We start from the raw sequence: 14,707 nt of genomic DNA on the forward strand, positions 1-14,707 counted from the left end.
GAGCGCAAGCTCAGGCCATCGAGGCAAGAACCTTCCGTGCGAGAGCACACTTGGAGAGCAAGGGGCGAGGCCACCTAGCGTCAACCAGACTGCCGCCTCACCCACGGCCACGCTACGTGGAGCACATGAGGCGCGCCATGCACGTCGACACGTGCAGCTCGTCGCCCTCCACCCGTCGACCGCCTCTTTAACATGAGCCCCCAGCTACATGCCTACATCTACATCTCCCTCGCGTACCCACAGCCGCTCGAGAGAGCAGAGACCACAGTGTAAGGCGGCGTTCAGGAACAAGCCAAGAGACATCGCGCAAGCTAGAGGATGGCGGGCCGCGGAGTAGTTACGATGGCGCCGCTGTTCATGCTGCTTCTCCTCCTCTCGGGGTCCGCGGCGATGGGGGGTCCTCGTCGGCACCGCGAGAGGTGGGAGGAAGGGGAGGGGGAGTGGCGGCCGGAGGAGGAGGGCAAGGGCGGTGGCGGAGGCGGGGAGCCAGCTGCTGGTAAAGGGCTGTTCGTCCTGGACAAGGTGGAGAAGGTGGTGGACTCGGAGGGTGGGCAGGTGCGCGTCGTGCGTGGGCAGCCGTGGCCGCCGGCGTCCTTCATGCACATCGGCTTCATCACCATGGAGCCCAAGACGCTGTTCGTGCCGCAGTACATGGACTCCAACCTCATCCTCTTCGTGCAGCGAGGTGGATAGTTCAGTCAAGCATTTCGAACTGTTCTTTTTTACAAGTGGACTTAAATTGTGGATCGTGATTGATTTACCGATGTGAGCAGGGGAGGTGAAAGTTGGATGGATCCACAAGGACGAGCTCGTGGAGAAGAAGCTCAAGATGGGCGACGTGCTCCACATCGACGCCGGCTCGACCTTCTACATGGTCAACACCGGCGAAGGCCAGAGGCTGCAGGTCATATGCAGCATCGACGCCTCAGATAGCGCCGGCTTCGGCCCTTATCAGGTCATGTATATATATTGCCTGTTTATTCTGCATTTGCAAACCATGCAGCTTACTTTGCACATGTCGATCAAAAGTTTGTCCTGCTTGATTATTTACATGTCGACCCTATATATGCGCAAATTGATGATACGATCCAGCTTGATTATTATTTACATGTCGACCCTATATATGCTGACAAATTGATGATACCATGCAGTCGTTCTATCTTGGTGGGGCAGGGAAACACGGGTCGGTGCTGGGCGGATTCTACCCAACGATACTTACCACCGCTTTCAACGTGAGCTAGCTATAATTCGTCTCAACATTACATAAGCAACAAACACGTCATGGCACTCTGATTAAAATTGATTCTGATGTCCAGACTACTTACGACGAATTGGCAAGAATCTTCACGGTTAAGTCCGAGGGCCCTATTGTGTTCTACACGAACATAACAGAGTCAGGGGGCGGGGGCGAAGAGCACGGGCGGAGAGACAAGAAGCGTGATGCCGGAGGGAAGGAAAGGAAGAACGATCCATGGAGACCAGTGGGGAGAGGCGATGAAGACGAACGTGGTAACGGGCAGTGGACATGGTCGTGGAGGAAGCTGATGGGCGGGTTCATCGGAGGGGCATCCTCTAACAGCGCGGAACCAAACAAGAAGTCAGATAAGACGGTGAGCGCGCCGGATCCATACAACCTCTTCGACCACGACCCCAGCTTCCAGAACGATTACGGCTGGAGCATCTCCATCGACAAGCACAACTACGAGCCCCTGGGCCACTCCGACATCGGCGTCTACCTCGTCAACCTCACCGCCGTACGTCTTGCTCTTCTGTACAAGTAAGGCAGATGATTAAGTTTCGATTGCGGCGAGGCTGATCGATGCTGCGTGTGGCATGGCATATGTGCTGCAGGGTTCGATGATGGCGCCGCACGTGAACCCGAGGGCGACGGAATACGGTGTGGTGCTCGGCGGGGAAGGCGACATCCAGGTGGTCTTCCCCAACGGGACGCTGGCGATGAGCGCGACGGTGCGACCCGGCGACGTGTTCTGGATCCCGCGCTACTTCCCGTTCGCGCAGGTGGCGTCGCAGACCGGGCCGTTCGAGTTCTTCGGGTTCACCACGTCGGCGCGGCGGAACAGGCCGCAGTTCCTGGCTGGCGCCACCTCGGTCCTCCGCACCATGCTCGGGCCGGAGCTCGCGGCCAGCTTCGGCGTCCCTGAGGAGGAGTTGAGGGAGGTGGTGCATGCGCAGAAGGAGGCTGTGATACTGCCGCCGGTGCAGGAGAAGGAGCCGAGGGTTATTAGGCAGATGGTTAAGGAGTAAGCTTGCGCTGACAGCTGCTTAATGCTTTACTGAGGAGTGATCGATCTTGCATGCGTTCATTTTCTGTTCAGAACTTTTGTATCTAAGTCGTGCGTGTTCATGCGCTAGTCTGTGTGTTCTGTTCTAGAGTACGTGTTTGTTCGGAGTTGGCGTTTGTTGGCGTTGTCGATAAATAAAGATGCTCGTGAAATTCAGCTATGCAGGCTCGACGTGTATAGCTTTATAGTTGGTACGGAGTATAGCCTGACCGTATAGTACTTGCTAATTCATTAGCGTGGGTTGTACCATTTAGCGAGCTAGCCTCGTTAATTAAGGAACATGTATGTGAGAGTTTCACTTTAGCTCTCTCATCACCAGGCGGGATGAGTGGGAGCGTCGTTCGTTGAGGCGTACCGGGGTTTCAGTTCTATCGTAACGGCGTGGTGGACAAGAAGAGTAATGCTACATCTACGGATATTTTCTACGGAAATCAGCTTACGGAAACACGTGGTAATCAGCCGGAGGGGTCACGCGCCTAAAATCAAGGAGGGCTAGCGAAGTACACATGTTACTCCCTCCGACTAGATTTAGGTGTCCGACACATAGTTGAACCGTTTTTTTACATTTTGGTCCTCCCGCTTTCAAAGTCGAAACGATCGACTCCCGATCAATCGATCTGATCGTCCCGATCGAGCGCCGGCGGGCCGGTGGCCTCCCGCGATTCGCCGGCCTCCGTCGAGCTCGCCTAGCGCCGCCGGCCTCCATCGAACTTTTGACTGTCGCCGCCGGCCTACGTAGAGCTCGCGCTGCCGCCAGCCTCCCTGGAGATCGCCTCTCGCCATGGTTCCGCCGGAGATCACGCCGCCAGCCTCCCTGGAGATCGCGCCGCGCATGGTTCCGCCGGAGATCGCGCCGCCGAAGTTCGCGTCGCGCATGGTTCCGCCTCAAGGAGGGCGGCGCCGCTGGGCCAGTATCTCATCCCTCCTTGACGGCCACGCCTGCAGCCTTCTCCCGCAGGCCACTCCACCAAGCTCGCCTCTCGCTGGCGGTCGCTGCTCGCCTCCTGCGTCCATGGGTCCGCCTCGAGGAGGGCGGCGCTGCCGGGCTAGCTCATTCCTCCCCGGCGGCCGCGCCTGCAGCCTTCTCCCGCAGGCCACTCCGCCGAGCTCGCTTCTCGCCGCTGGTCGCCGCTCACCTCCTGCGCCCATGCGTCCGCCTCGAGGAGGCCGGCACCGCCGGGCAAGCTTCTCCTCCCACCCTGTAGCCGTCCCTCCGGCCTGCACCCTGCAACCTTCTCCCGCCGTCTTTCTTCTCGACGAGAAGGCATGGACGCAAGGTCGATCGCTGTCGCCTCAACTGCCGGAGCCGTCCCTCGCCATTGTCCGCGTTGATGAAGCAGAGCAGGATGAAGCAGAGTAGCAGCTGGAGCATCCTGGATTCTGTAACACATTGCAATGTCTCCATTTGGTAGGTCCTCCAATCTGCATCACATGTTGATTTGGAGAGTACATGAGTATAATGTAAACAGGAATAGCATTTTGTTCTTTGAATCTACAAACTAGTTCAGTGAGTATAATGTAAACAGGAGTAGTTGTGCAGATCCTGTAGACTGAATATGAATCACTAGTTCAGTGAATGAATCAGAACTGTGAGTCTCCATAAGCAAACAAAATTTCAATGTCTTCCATTCTGTATAAGCAAACGACATTCTTTCATTTTGAGCAGGCTCCTTAAGTAATCATATATACTTCAGAGATCAGTAGAAGAGGCAAAAGAGATTTCTGAAACCTTGACTGTTTGATGTTTATTTAGAGGATTAGATGCTGATTGTTTGAAACTGAAACATGGTGGCACTGGTTTATTGCTTCTGAAGTGCTGAAGGGTATTGTCTGGAGTAGGATTTCATGTTACCTTGTCTGGTTGTAGTTTGCAACCTTATGGAAGTAAATAACTGCAAAGGAAAATTAAAGTTTGCACTGCATATAAATTCAGACAGTGTTAATTGTCACTTGCATATAAATTCAAGTTTCAGAACTTTGAATGATTTGGAGTACTGCAATGGAGTACTGCTTGAAAGCACATTTTCTCATTCATATTATCACAGCAATATGCAGTAAGGACAAGATTTGAGTACCTTTTCACAAAAAATCATGATCATTCCAGTTTTAGAAATACTCCAGTAAGAAAACTGTAAAGTAGGTTGCTCCAGTAAACTGTATAGCTCAGCTTTTTCAAATATTCATCACAGTATTCATCCAGTAAACCATAACGGTCATTGGAGTAGCATTAATGGGATATACCTTTTCCGCTTCTTCTTGAACGACTGTCATGACCTGAAGCTGCAGTTCTCTGATCATGCATTACCCGATGCATTTAATCATTCTCTGAAACAATGGTTCAGTAACTAGAATCATGCAGTACCTGCAGAGAGAATTCACAACATTATTCGTACACTTTGTTATAATTCTATGGATTATAGCGTGATCATTTTTGTAGGCTATGGACAAGAGAACAAGAGGAGTACAATATAACAAGAGAAATAGAATAAACAAGAAGATGAGATTCCAATATGAGGATCCGATAATCCTCTACAATGAGTAAGTTTCAGTACATACCTATTTTTTCTCCAATGAGGATTCAGGGAGTAAATTAAATATTCTCTCTTCACAGCTATATGCAGGAACAAATTATTGGCGACACACTATATAAGCTTATTTCTAAGAGGAAGAAAGTGCCCCTTAGTGCAAAAGATATGTGGAGGTATAATAGAATGCGCCAGGAGGACATCTTCTCCAAACCCTTGATCCATATGAGACAGAGATTCCCTCAGACAAGAGCAATTGATAAGACTAATGAAGCTCAAGATGGTGTCATTGATCTCAATTTGAGCCCACCACATCAGATGCAGGAGCAGCGGAGATGCTTGGATCGTGTCATTGATCTCAATTTGAGCCCACCACATCAGATGCAGGAGCAGCGGAGATGCTTGGATCGTGTCATTGATCTCAATTTGAGCCCACCACATCAGATGCAGGAGCAGCGGAGATGCTTGGATTGTGTCATTGATCTCAATTTGAGCCCACCACATCAGATGCAGGAGCATGAGAGAGGCAAGGATGATGTCCCGGATGTACCTGATGAGATGAGGCCAGAGCATGAGAGAGGCAAGGATGATGTCCCGGATGTACCTGATGAGATGAGGCCAGAGCATGAGAGAGGCAAGGATGATGTCCCAGATGCACCTGATGAGATGAGGCCAGAGCATGAGAGAGGCAAGGAACTGAGAAATGAGGAGAGATTTGCTGCTTATTTTGCCTTGGAAGTAATCAGAAGAAGAGATGGAGGGTTCCAACCAGGAGATAAGCAACTCATTGCATACATGCTAAATACAAGCATACGAACAATCGAAAGGGTGTGGAATATAGCCCAGGAGCAGATTACAAAAGGTCAACAAGTTGATGTGTCTAACAAAAAGAAAGGTCGTGTTGGCCGTAAGAGAATAGATTTGGGCCTTTCGAGGGTACCAACAATCCCACTTAATAAAAGGAGGACGATCCGATCTTTAGCAAAGGCCCTGGGTGTTAACCGCTCAACTTTATACTGCAGATTTCAGTGGGGTGAGTTGAATCGCCACACTAACACCCTGAAGCCGGCAATGACAGAAGCAAACAAGATACAACGAATGCAATTTTGCGTCGATATGCTCAATGAGGATTCTTTGCTATCTCCCGAGCCAGCATTCAAAGTTATGGACGACAGGGTCCACATTGATGAGAAATGGTTCATTCTCACTAGGGAGAGAAACACGTACTACCTACACCCCAAAGAACCCAAACCCTTGCGCACAGTGAAGAACAAGAACCAAATCGGCAAAGTGATGTTCTTAACTGCGGTTGCTAGGCCACGGTATGGTGCAGGCAGGGTAGTCACGTTTGATGGCAAGATCGGAACTTGGGCATTTGTAAAGGAAACTCCGGCTGCAAAAAGGAGTAAGAACAGAGAAAAGGGGACACTAGAGGTAAAAGCAGTGAAAGTTACCCGAGATGTCATGAGGGACTACCTCTGCCAGCTAGTGGTTCCTGCCATCCAAGACAAGTGGCCTGATGAGGATGTAGGAAGAACAATCTACATCCAGCAGGACAATGCGAAACCTCACGTCCTCCCAAATGATGAGGGTTTTCGACAGGCCGTAGCACAGACTGATTTGGACATCAGGTTGATGCAGCAACCTCCAAATAGTCCAGACCTAAATGTTCTAGATCTATGCTTCTTCAGTTCTCTGCAGTCTCTCACCGATACATTAGCACCAAGCAACATCCGGGAGTTGATAGAGGGCGTGGAGGAACAATATAATAAGTACGAGGCTGACAAACTCTCACGAAGCTTCTTGACACTCCAGTCATGTATGATTGGGGTAATGGAAAAAGGAGGAGGGATAGGCTACGAAATCCCCCACTTGTATAAGGACCGCCTCCAGGCAGAACGTCGTCTAGGAATCTCTCTAACTATCAAGGCGGACCTGCTTGTAAAAACTAGAGATCTTATAAGAGCCGCTGAGGTAAGGAGCCATAGAATTTAACTTGTTTCATATTGCTCATAGAATTTGAATTTGAAATTTTAAAATTTATGCAGGTGCAGACTAAGCAACACTCACTGCCCATTCCAAAAATAAAGCAACAGAGCTCCAATGAAAAGGAAAATAAGAAGCGGAGCGCCCATTCGAGAGAACCTCATTTAGTGGTATGTACTCCTCGTGTCATATGTTGGTGCCATATGTTGGAGTAAAATACTAAATGCGAAACACATGCAGGGAGCTGGTCTTCAGAATATGGGACCCATGCGTTCTAAATGCAACTCTCCAGTGCATCACTCACACTGTCCCACTTTTCCAGAAGCTCCGTTGCACCGACCACTACACTCCATGCTCATGTATGTGTGTAGTGTTCTATGGGAGCTTTTTGTTGTGTTAAATGTCCATTTTCTCACTTTGCTTTCCAAGATTTGTTACCACATAGATGATGAAGATGGGTTTTGTTCTTTCTGCGCCCTTAAAGAACATATAGAGGAGTCAATTCAAAGGTCTGGGTCGGTTTTAATGCCAACAAGGTTTAAAGATAATTTAAGCAGTATCCTTTGAGTGAAGTTTATGTTTTCTCTTAACTTTGGATGATGCACATGACAAATTTTAAAAAAGATTGATAAATAAAGTCTGTCTATTCCTTGACAAGATTTGCCAGAATTAAATCCAGGTTTTATACCAGGTCAACAACAGGATGCACATGAGTTCCTTCGTTGCTTGCTAGAAAGTTTGCATAAGTGTACCCTTGACAATACTTGCGATGAGGAAAGTATTGTCAAGAAGGTGTTTGGAGGTCGATTAAAAAGCCAGGTATGTATACTTTGTCATTGCTAATTTTTTTCGTTGCACTTGTGTTCCAACTAACGCAATTATCTTCGTACAGTTGACATGCCATGATTGTGGCCACTGCTCAGAGATATCAGAGCCCTTCCTTGATCTAAGCTTGGAGATTGATCAGGTTGATAACCTTGTTTCCGCCCTGGAATCTTTTACCAAGGTGGAGCGAATAGGTGGTGTAGAGAACAAGCTAACCTGTGATAGTTGTAATGCTCAAGTTTGTAAGTACAAGCGGTTTGTGATTGATGAAGCACCTGATGTCATTGCATTTCAATTCAAGCGCTTCACCACACTTGATGGTTCCATTGAGAAGATTGCCAAACATGTGGCATATCCATCAGAACTTGACTTGAAGCCATTCCACAGTGATCCAGACATGGAGGTGAGTTTTTTGTGCTCTTTACTTCTTTTAGGTTTATCAGTACGCATATTTTGATGTTTTCCTTGTATTTTCACATACGCCAGGACCTAAAATATGATCTTTGTGGCCTTGTTGTGCATTCTGGCTCACCAAACTTTGGCCATTATGTGTGCACCATTCGTTCTTCACCAAGCAGTTGGCACTTGATGAATGACTCACTTGTAAGTGTCAGTAGTCATTTGCTCTTTCTTTTCATGACAAATATTTTCATCTTCTAAAAGTCATGTGTGTTGCAGGTTGATTCCATTACTGAGACAAGAGCACTACATCAGGAAGCATATATGCTCTTCTATGTTAGACAGGGATTATTTCCTTGGTTCTCAAGCTTGCTAGAGCATACTGTGTTGATGCATGTGACTGAACACCAAACGAAGGTGAAGAAAACAAAGACTGCATCTGCGACTAGATCTTTCAAAAGCGTTTCCCTGGGTCAGAATGCACCACAGTTAATGAAGGGCGAGACATCTGCACGAAGAAATTGCCTTCTGAAGAGCCTAGACTCACACAATGTGATGATTTGTTGAATTTTTTTCATAATCTAGTAGACATACTATTATTACTCTTGCTCTTCTCAGTTATTAGTAGACTGACAAGATGCCATTCATGATAGAAACTCGCAGCTTCTGTGTTATCGATATGTTTATTGGTGGAGTAAGAAACTCACAGGTGGCTACCTCGGATAGCTTTGGCAGTAGTAGCATACTGAAATAATTGACAGCAACATTCATTGTAAATATACTCCACTAAGCAATATTCACTAAGCATACTGGAGCAGAAGTGTAGGCCCTCTTTCTACTGTGATAGTTCAACAGGAGTACTCCTTGTTAATGATATGCCACTTTGGTCAATGATATGTCAGACAGTAACTACACATCTCCTTTTTATTTGATTGTGTATTGGTGAAGGTGCAATTGAATAAGTGAAATATACTGTACTAACCATGAGAATTCTCATCTCATCAAGAAGTGTAGGCCCTCTTTCTTCTGCTTGCCGCCAGGATGTCTCGACAGAAATGACCAAGTCCCCCAACTGCACTTGTTGAACCAAACACAACATTAGTAGAGCCCTTATTCAGCTTGGTCAAGTTTGGTCAAGTTTCTACATCAGCTTGGTCAAGTGTGTGTGCGAGGGAGTAAAGATGTGCAAAGTTTGGTAAAGTTTCTACATCAGCTTGGCATACTTTTAATTTCCAGTGTAAATAAACACTTGGATTGGAGTAAATAACAACCAGTTGAGCTGGATGAGCAGGATTGTACTATAACTAGCTAGCAGATGGAGTAGTAACCGAACTTTCCATGGAGAACTAAAAAGATGAGATTTAAGAAGCGTGGAAGGGGAGACGAAGATATAACCTGCCGCAGACCTGTCCCTTGACCTTGATGTTGATGCGGCCTGCCGTCGCCCGCCCTGGTGCCCGACATCTCCGATTGCTCCCTGCAGAAGAGATGTACCGCCATCGAGCAAAATGCCCATTTTTAGCTCAAGTCCGCGCCGGATCCAACGCCACCACTTGATTCGAACTCCGCCGCGCCGCCAGCAGCAGAAGCACGGCGATTGGATCTTCATCAGCCACCACGAAGACTGGAGCTACGCTGTGCCGCCAACACCGGCACCGCGAGAGATCAAAGCCGCCATTTTTAGGATAGCCTTGCTTGGCACAAGAGGATGAGGGTGGCCGTGAATCGAGAGAAGGAGAGAGTGTCTGCGACGCGAGAGAAGGTGGCGGCGACGTCCGCATAAGGTTTAGGGCGGGGGCGGGGCGGAGGGGGAGCAGCATCGAGAGGCGGGCGCCGTCGACGACAGCAAGGGAGAGGGGCGGAGGCGTACTCAACGAGGAAGAGACGGGAGGTGGGCGGTGCGCGAGGGCCATTCGCTGGTCGGGGAAAAGTAAGGGGGGTTTTCGTAAAAATAGCGCTCGGACACCTAAATCTAGTCGGAGGGAGTATTTTAAATGAGACTTCATGATATGATCTATGGTGCTTTTGATCTTTCTAATGTTCTGAAGATGAGCAAACGAAAATTAGCGTGCAAGTGGAGCACGTGAAGGAAAAAGTAAGTGAGTTTGATCAAAATGATAATGATTGTTCCTTAGTTTTCATACTACATATTTTTCGCCAAACAAATAATTCTATCGTTACTGATAGACCGAGGAGAAACAGAAGTTACTCACTCAGTCAATTGAACAATGTATTATTATTCATTATATTTTAAGTTGTGCTGAATAGGTGGAGAATGATTCTGAACCTCCTACATATACTAAAACGGATGCATTTGTTAACCGCAATAAATGTATTTCTGCAATACAAGAGAATATACAATCGCTTGACAAAAATGGCACATGAGATTGGACGGTTTCCTAAACAAAAAAAGATTTTCCGCTTTCAAGAGAAAAGAATAATTTGTCTCTTAATGAGCCTACAAAATTTAAAGCAAGGTTAGTAGCAAACTTTTTGATATAGATTCCATGTTTTGATTATATTGATTTATTCTTTCCGTTTACTAAGCATAATTTCATACATGCCTTGATGTCTACGCATTCTTCTATTCTTGTAGACAGTGTTGGGCCTCCAAGAGCAGAGGATTGTAGAACAGCAGCAAGTTTCCCTTAAGTGAATCACCCAAGGTTTATCGAACTCAGGGAGGTAGAGGTCAGAGATATCCCTCTCAAGCAACCCTGCAATTAAGATACAAGAAGTCTCTTGTGTCCCCAACACACCTAATACACTTGTCAGATGTATAGGTGCACTAGTTCGGCGAAGAGATAGTGAAATACAAGTAATATGGATGATTGTAGGTAGTAATTGCAATCTGAAATAAAAATGGCAGCAGGTAAACATGTAGCAGAACTTGTTGGAAAGGGTGTTTCAATGCTTAGAAACAAGGCCTAGGGATCATACTTTCACTAGTGGACACTCTCAACAATGATCACATAACTGAATAAATAAATGCTACACTTAAACACTCTCTTGTTGGATAACAAACACCATTCATTGTGTAGGGCTACAAGAGCACACCTCAAGCCGGAGTAAACAAGCTTCACAACGTTCGGAGTTCATATTAAAGTAACCTCTAGAGTGCATAATAGATCGTTGCAATTTAGACCGAGTACTAACATAGCATACACACTGTCAACAATAGCTATGAAAGGGGGAATAGATCACATCAATACTATCATAGTAATAGTTAACTTCATAATCTACAAGAGATTACAATCATAACATACGCCAAGTACTACATGATGCACACACTGTCAACTTTACATCATGGAGGAGGAATAGACTACTTTAATAACATCACTGGAGTAGCACATAGATTAATAGTGATACAAAGCTCATGATCACATAAAGATCACACCATGGGAGAGAGAGATGAACCACATAGCTACCGGTAGAGCCCTCAGCCTCGGAGGAGAACTACTCCCTCCTCATCATGGGAGACAGCAACGGCGATGAAGATGGTGGTGGTGTCGATGGAGATGGCTCTGGGGGCAATTCCCCGTCCCGGCGGCGTGCCGGAACAGAGACTTCTGTCCCCCGAAACTTGTCTTCGCGATGGCGGCTACAGAACTCTTCGTGGAATATGACTTGATTTTTTAGGGTTTTCGCGACGGGGAGAATATATAGGCGGAAGGGCGGCCTCGGAGGAGCCAGGGGTGCCCACACCACATGGCGGCGCGGCCAGGGGTGGGCCCACGCCCCCCTGTGGTGTGGGTCCCTGCTGGCCGCCTCCGACTCTCCTTCGATGTTCTGGAACCCTCCGTGGAAAATAGGGCCGTGGGCTTTTGTTTCGTCCAATTCTGAGAATATTTCCTGTGTAGGATTTCTGAAACCAAAAACAGCAGAAAACAGGAACTGGCGCTTCGGCATCTTGTTAATAGGTTAATGCCGGAAAATACATCAAAATGATATAAAGTATGAGCAAAACATGTAGGTATCGTCATAAAACTAGCATGGAACATAAGAAATTATAGATACGTTGGAGACGTATCAAGCATCCCCAAGCTTAGTTCCTACTCGCCCTCGAGTAGGTAAACGATAACAAGGATAATTTCTGAAGTGACATGCTAGTATCATAATCTTGATCAATACTTTTGTAAAGCATATGAGATGAATGAAGTGATTCAAAGCAATGGTCTATAGTTTGTTAACAAATAGATGATGACTGATGTCTACGGGTGCTTCTATTCTTGTAGACAGTGTTGGGCCTCCAAGAGCAGAGGTTTGTAGAACAGCAGCAAGTTTCCCTTAAGTGGATCACCCAAGGTTTATCGAACTCAGGGAGGAAGAGGTCAAAGATATCCCTCTCATGCAACCCTGCAACCACAAAGCAAGAAGTCTCTTGTGTTCCCAATGCACCTAATAGGTGCACTAGTTCGGCGAAGAGATAGTGAAATACAAGTGGTATGAATGAATATGAGCAGTAGTACGGCGCCAGAAAAGTGCTTGCTGGCGTGCAGTTGATGGTAGTAATATTGTAGGAAGTAAACATGCAGTAAAACAGTAAACAAGCAGCGATAGCAGTATTTAGGAACAAGGCCTAGGGATCATACTTTCACTAGTGGACACTCTCAACATTGATCACATAACAAAATAAATAGATAGATGCTAGACTCTACACCCTCTTGTTGGATGATGAACACCACTAACTGTGTAGGATTACACGAACCCTCAATGCCGGAGTTAACAAGCTCCACAATATTCAATGTTCATGTTTAAATAACCTTAGAGTGCATGACAGATCAACATAACCAAACCAAGTACTAACATAGCATGCACACTGTCACCTTCACACTACGAAAGGAGGAATAGATCACATCAATACTATCATAGCAATAGTTAACTTCATAATCTACAAGAGATCACAATCATAGCCTACGCCAAGTACTACACGATGCACACACTGTCACCATTACACCGTGCAGGAGGAATAAACTACTTTAATAACATCACTAGAGTAGCACGCAGATATATTGTGATACAAAACACATTGCAATCATAAAGGGATATAAATAAGCACTTCACTATGCCATTCATAACAGTGAATAAGTATTCTGTGAAATATAGCCTAAGAGACCCACACGGTGCAAACACTGTCACCTTTACACACGTGGGACAAGGAGTCTCCGGAGATCACATAAGTAAAATCCACTTGACTAGCATAATGACATCTAGATTACAAGCATCATCATATGAATCTCAATCATGTAAGGCAGCTCATGAGATTATTGTATTGAAGTACATAGGAGAGAGATGAACCACATAGCTACCGGTACAGCCCCGAGCCTCGATGGAGAACTACTCCCTCCTCATGGGAGACAGCAGCGTTGGTGAAGATGGCGGTGGTGTCGATGGAGAAGCCTTCCGGAGGCACTTCCCCGTCCCGGCGGCGTGCCAGAACAGAGACTCCTGTCCCCCAGATCTTGGCTTCGCGATGGCGGCGGCTCTGGAAGGTTTTCTCTGGTTTTCGTCGAACGTGATAGGGTTTTCGCGACGGAGACCTTAAGTAGGCGGAAGGGCAGGTCAGGGGGCCACACGAGGGCCCCACACGACAGGCCGGCGCGGCCAAGGCCCAGGCCGCGCCGCCCTGGTGTCTGGCCACCTCGTGGCCCCACTTCGTAAGTCCTCCGGTCTTCTGGAAGCTTCGTGCAAAAATAGGACCCTGGGTGTTGATTTCGTCCAATTCCGAGAATATTTCCTTACTAGGATTTCTGAAACCAAAAACAGCAGAAAACAGGAACTGGCACTTCGGCATCTCGTCAATAGGTTAGTTCCAGAAAACGCATAAATATGACATAAAGTATGCATAAAACATGTAGATATCATCAATAATGTGGCATGGAACATAAGAAATTATCGATACGTCGGAGACGTATCAGCATCCCCAAGCTTAGTTCCTGCTCGTCTCGAGCAGGTAAACGATAACAAAGATAATTTCTGGAGTAACATGCCATCATAACCTTGATCATACTATTGTAAGCATATGTAATGAATGCAGCGATCAAAAACAATGGTAATGACATGAGTAAACAAATGAATCATAAAGCAAAGACTTTTCATGAATAGTACTTCAAGACAAGCATCAATAAGTCTTGCATAAGAGTTAACTCATAAAGCAATAAATCAAAGTAAAGGTATTGAAGCAACACAAAGGAAGATTAAGTTTCAGCGGTTGCTTTCAACTTATAACATGTATATCTCATGGATATTGTCAATGTAAAGTAATATAACAAGTGCAATATGCAAGTATGTAGGAATCAATGCACAGTTCACACAAGTGTTTGCTTCTTGAGGTGGAGAGAAATAGGTGAACTGACTCAACATAAAAGTAAAAGAAAGGTCCTTCAAAGAGGAAAGCATCGATTGCTATATTTGTGCTAGAGCTTTTATTTTGAAAACATGAAACAGTTTTGTCAACGGTAGTAATAAAGCATATGTATCATGTAAATTATATCTTACAAGTTGCAAGCCTCATGCATAGTGTACTAATAGTGCTCGCACCTTGTCCTAATTAGCTTGGGTTAACACTGATCATCATTGCATAACATATGTTTCAACCAAGTGTCACAAAGGGGTACCTCTATGCCGCTTTGTACAAGGGTCTAAGGAGAAAGTTCGCATTGGATTTCT

The 14,707-nt window shown here is 46.4% G+C and overlaps 1 protein-coding gene and 1 long non-coding RNA gene across 4 annotated transcripts; one reads left to right on the forward strand and one right to left on the reverse strand.

The window, feature by feature from the left end:
* The first annotated feature begins 318 nt into the window (after positions 1 to 318).
* On the forward strand, positions 319 to 2,442 carry LOC127348825 (vicilin-like seed storage protein At2g28490). Its single transcript, XM_051374718.2, has 5 exons — positions 319 to 685; positions 774 to 955; positions 1,152 to 1,232; positions 1,317 to 1,754; positions 1,852 to 2,442. Exons 1-5 carry the CDS (start codon positions 319 to 321, stop codon positions 2,263 to 2,265), a joined length of 1,482 nt encoding a protein of 493 aa, XP_051230678.1. The 3' UTR covers positions 2,266 to 2,442.
* A 581-nt stretch (positions 2,443 to 3,023) lies between these two features.
* LOC127294903 (uncharacterized) lies at positions 3,024 to 9,963 on the reverse strand. Of its 3 annotated transcripts, XR_011743599.1 has the most exons (4): positions 9,434 to 9,963; positions 9,021 to 9,110; positions 4,545 to 4,665; positions 3,024 to 3,725 (listed from the first exon to the last, which is right to left on the reverse strand). It is a non-coding gene; the product is annotated as an uncharacterized lncRNA (long non-coding RNA). The 3 variants fall into 3 exon arrangements; XR_011743598.1 differs by lacking the exon at positions 4,545 to 4,665; XR_007847199.2 differs by lacking the exon at positions 4,545 to 4,665 and having other exon boundaries at positions 9,445 to 9,962.
* Positions 9,964 to 14,707: the final 4,744 nt, after the last annotated feature.

Source organism: Lolium perenne, chromosome 4, assembly GCF_019359855.2.
Source record: "Lolium perenne isolate Kyuss_39 chromosome 4, Kyuss_2.0, whole genome shotgun sequence".
Taxonomy (NCBI): domain Eukaryota; kingdom Viridiplantae; phylum Streptophyta; class Magnoliopsida; order Poales; family Poaceae; genus Lolium; species Lolium perenne.

Coding starts and splice junctions, on each gene's coding strand:
- LOC127348825 (XM_051374718.2), top strand. CDS start 319: ATGGCGGGCCGCGGAGTAGTTACGATGGCGCCGCTGTTCATGCTGCTT. Junction 686..773: donor CATCCTCTTCGTGCAGCGAG/GTGGATAGTTCA, acceptor CGATGTGAGCAG/GGGAGGTGAAAGTTGGATGG. Junction 956..1,151: donor CCGGCTTCGGCCCTTATCAG/GTCATGTATATA, acceptor GATACCATGCAG/TCGTTCTATCTTGGTGGGGC.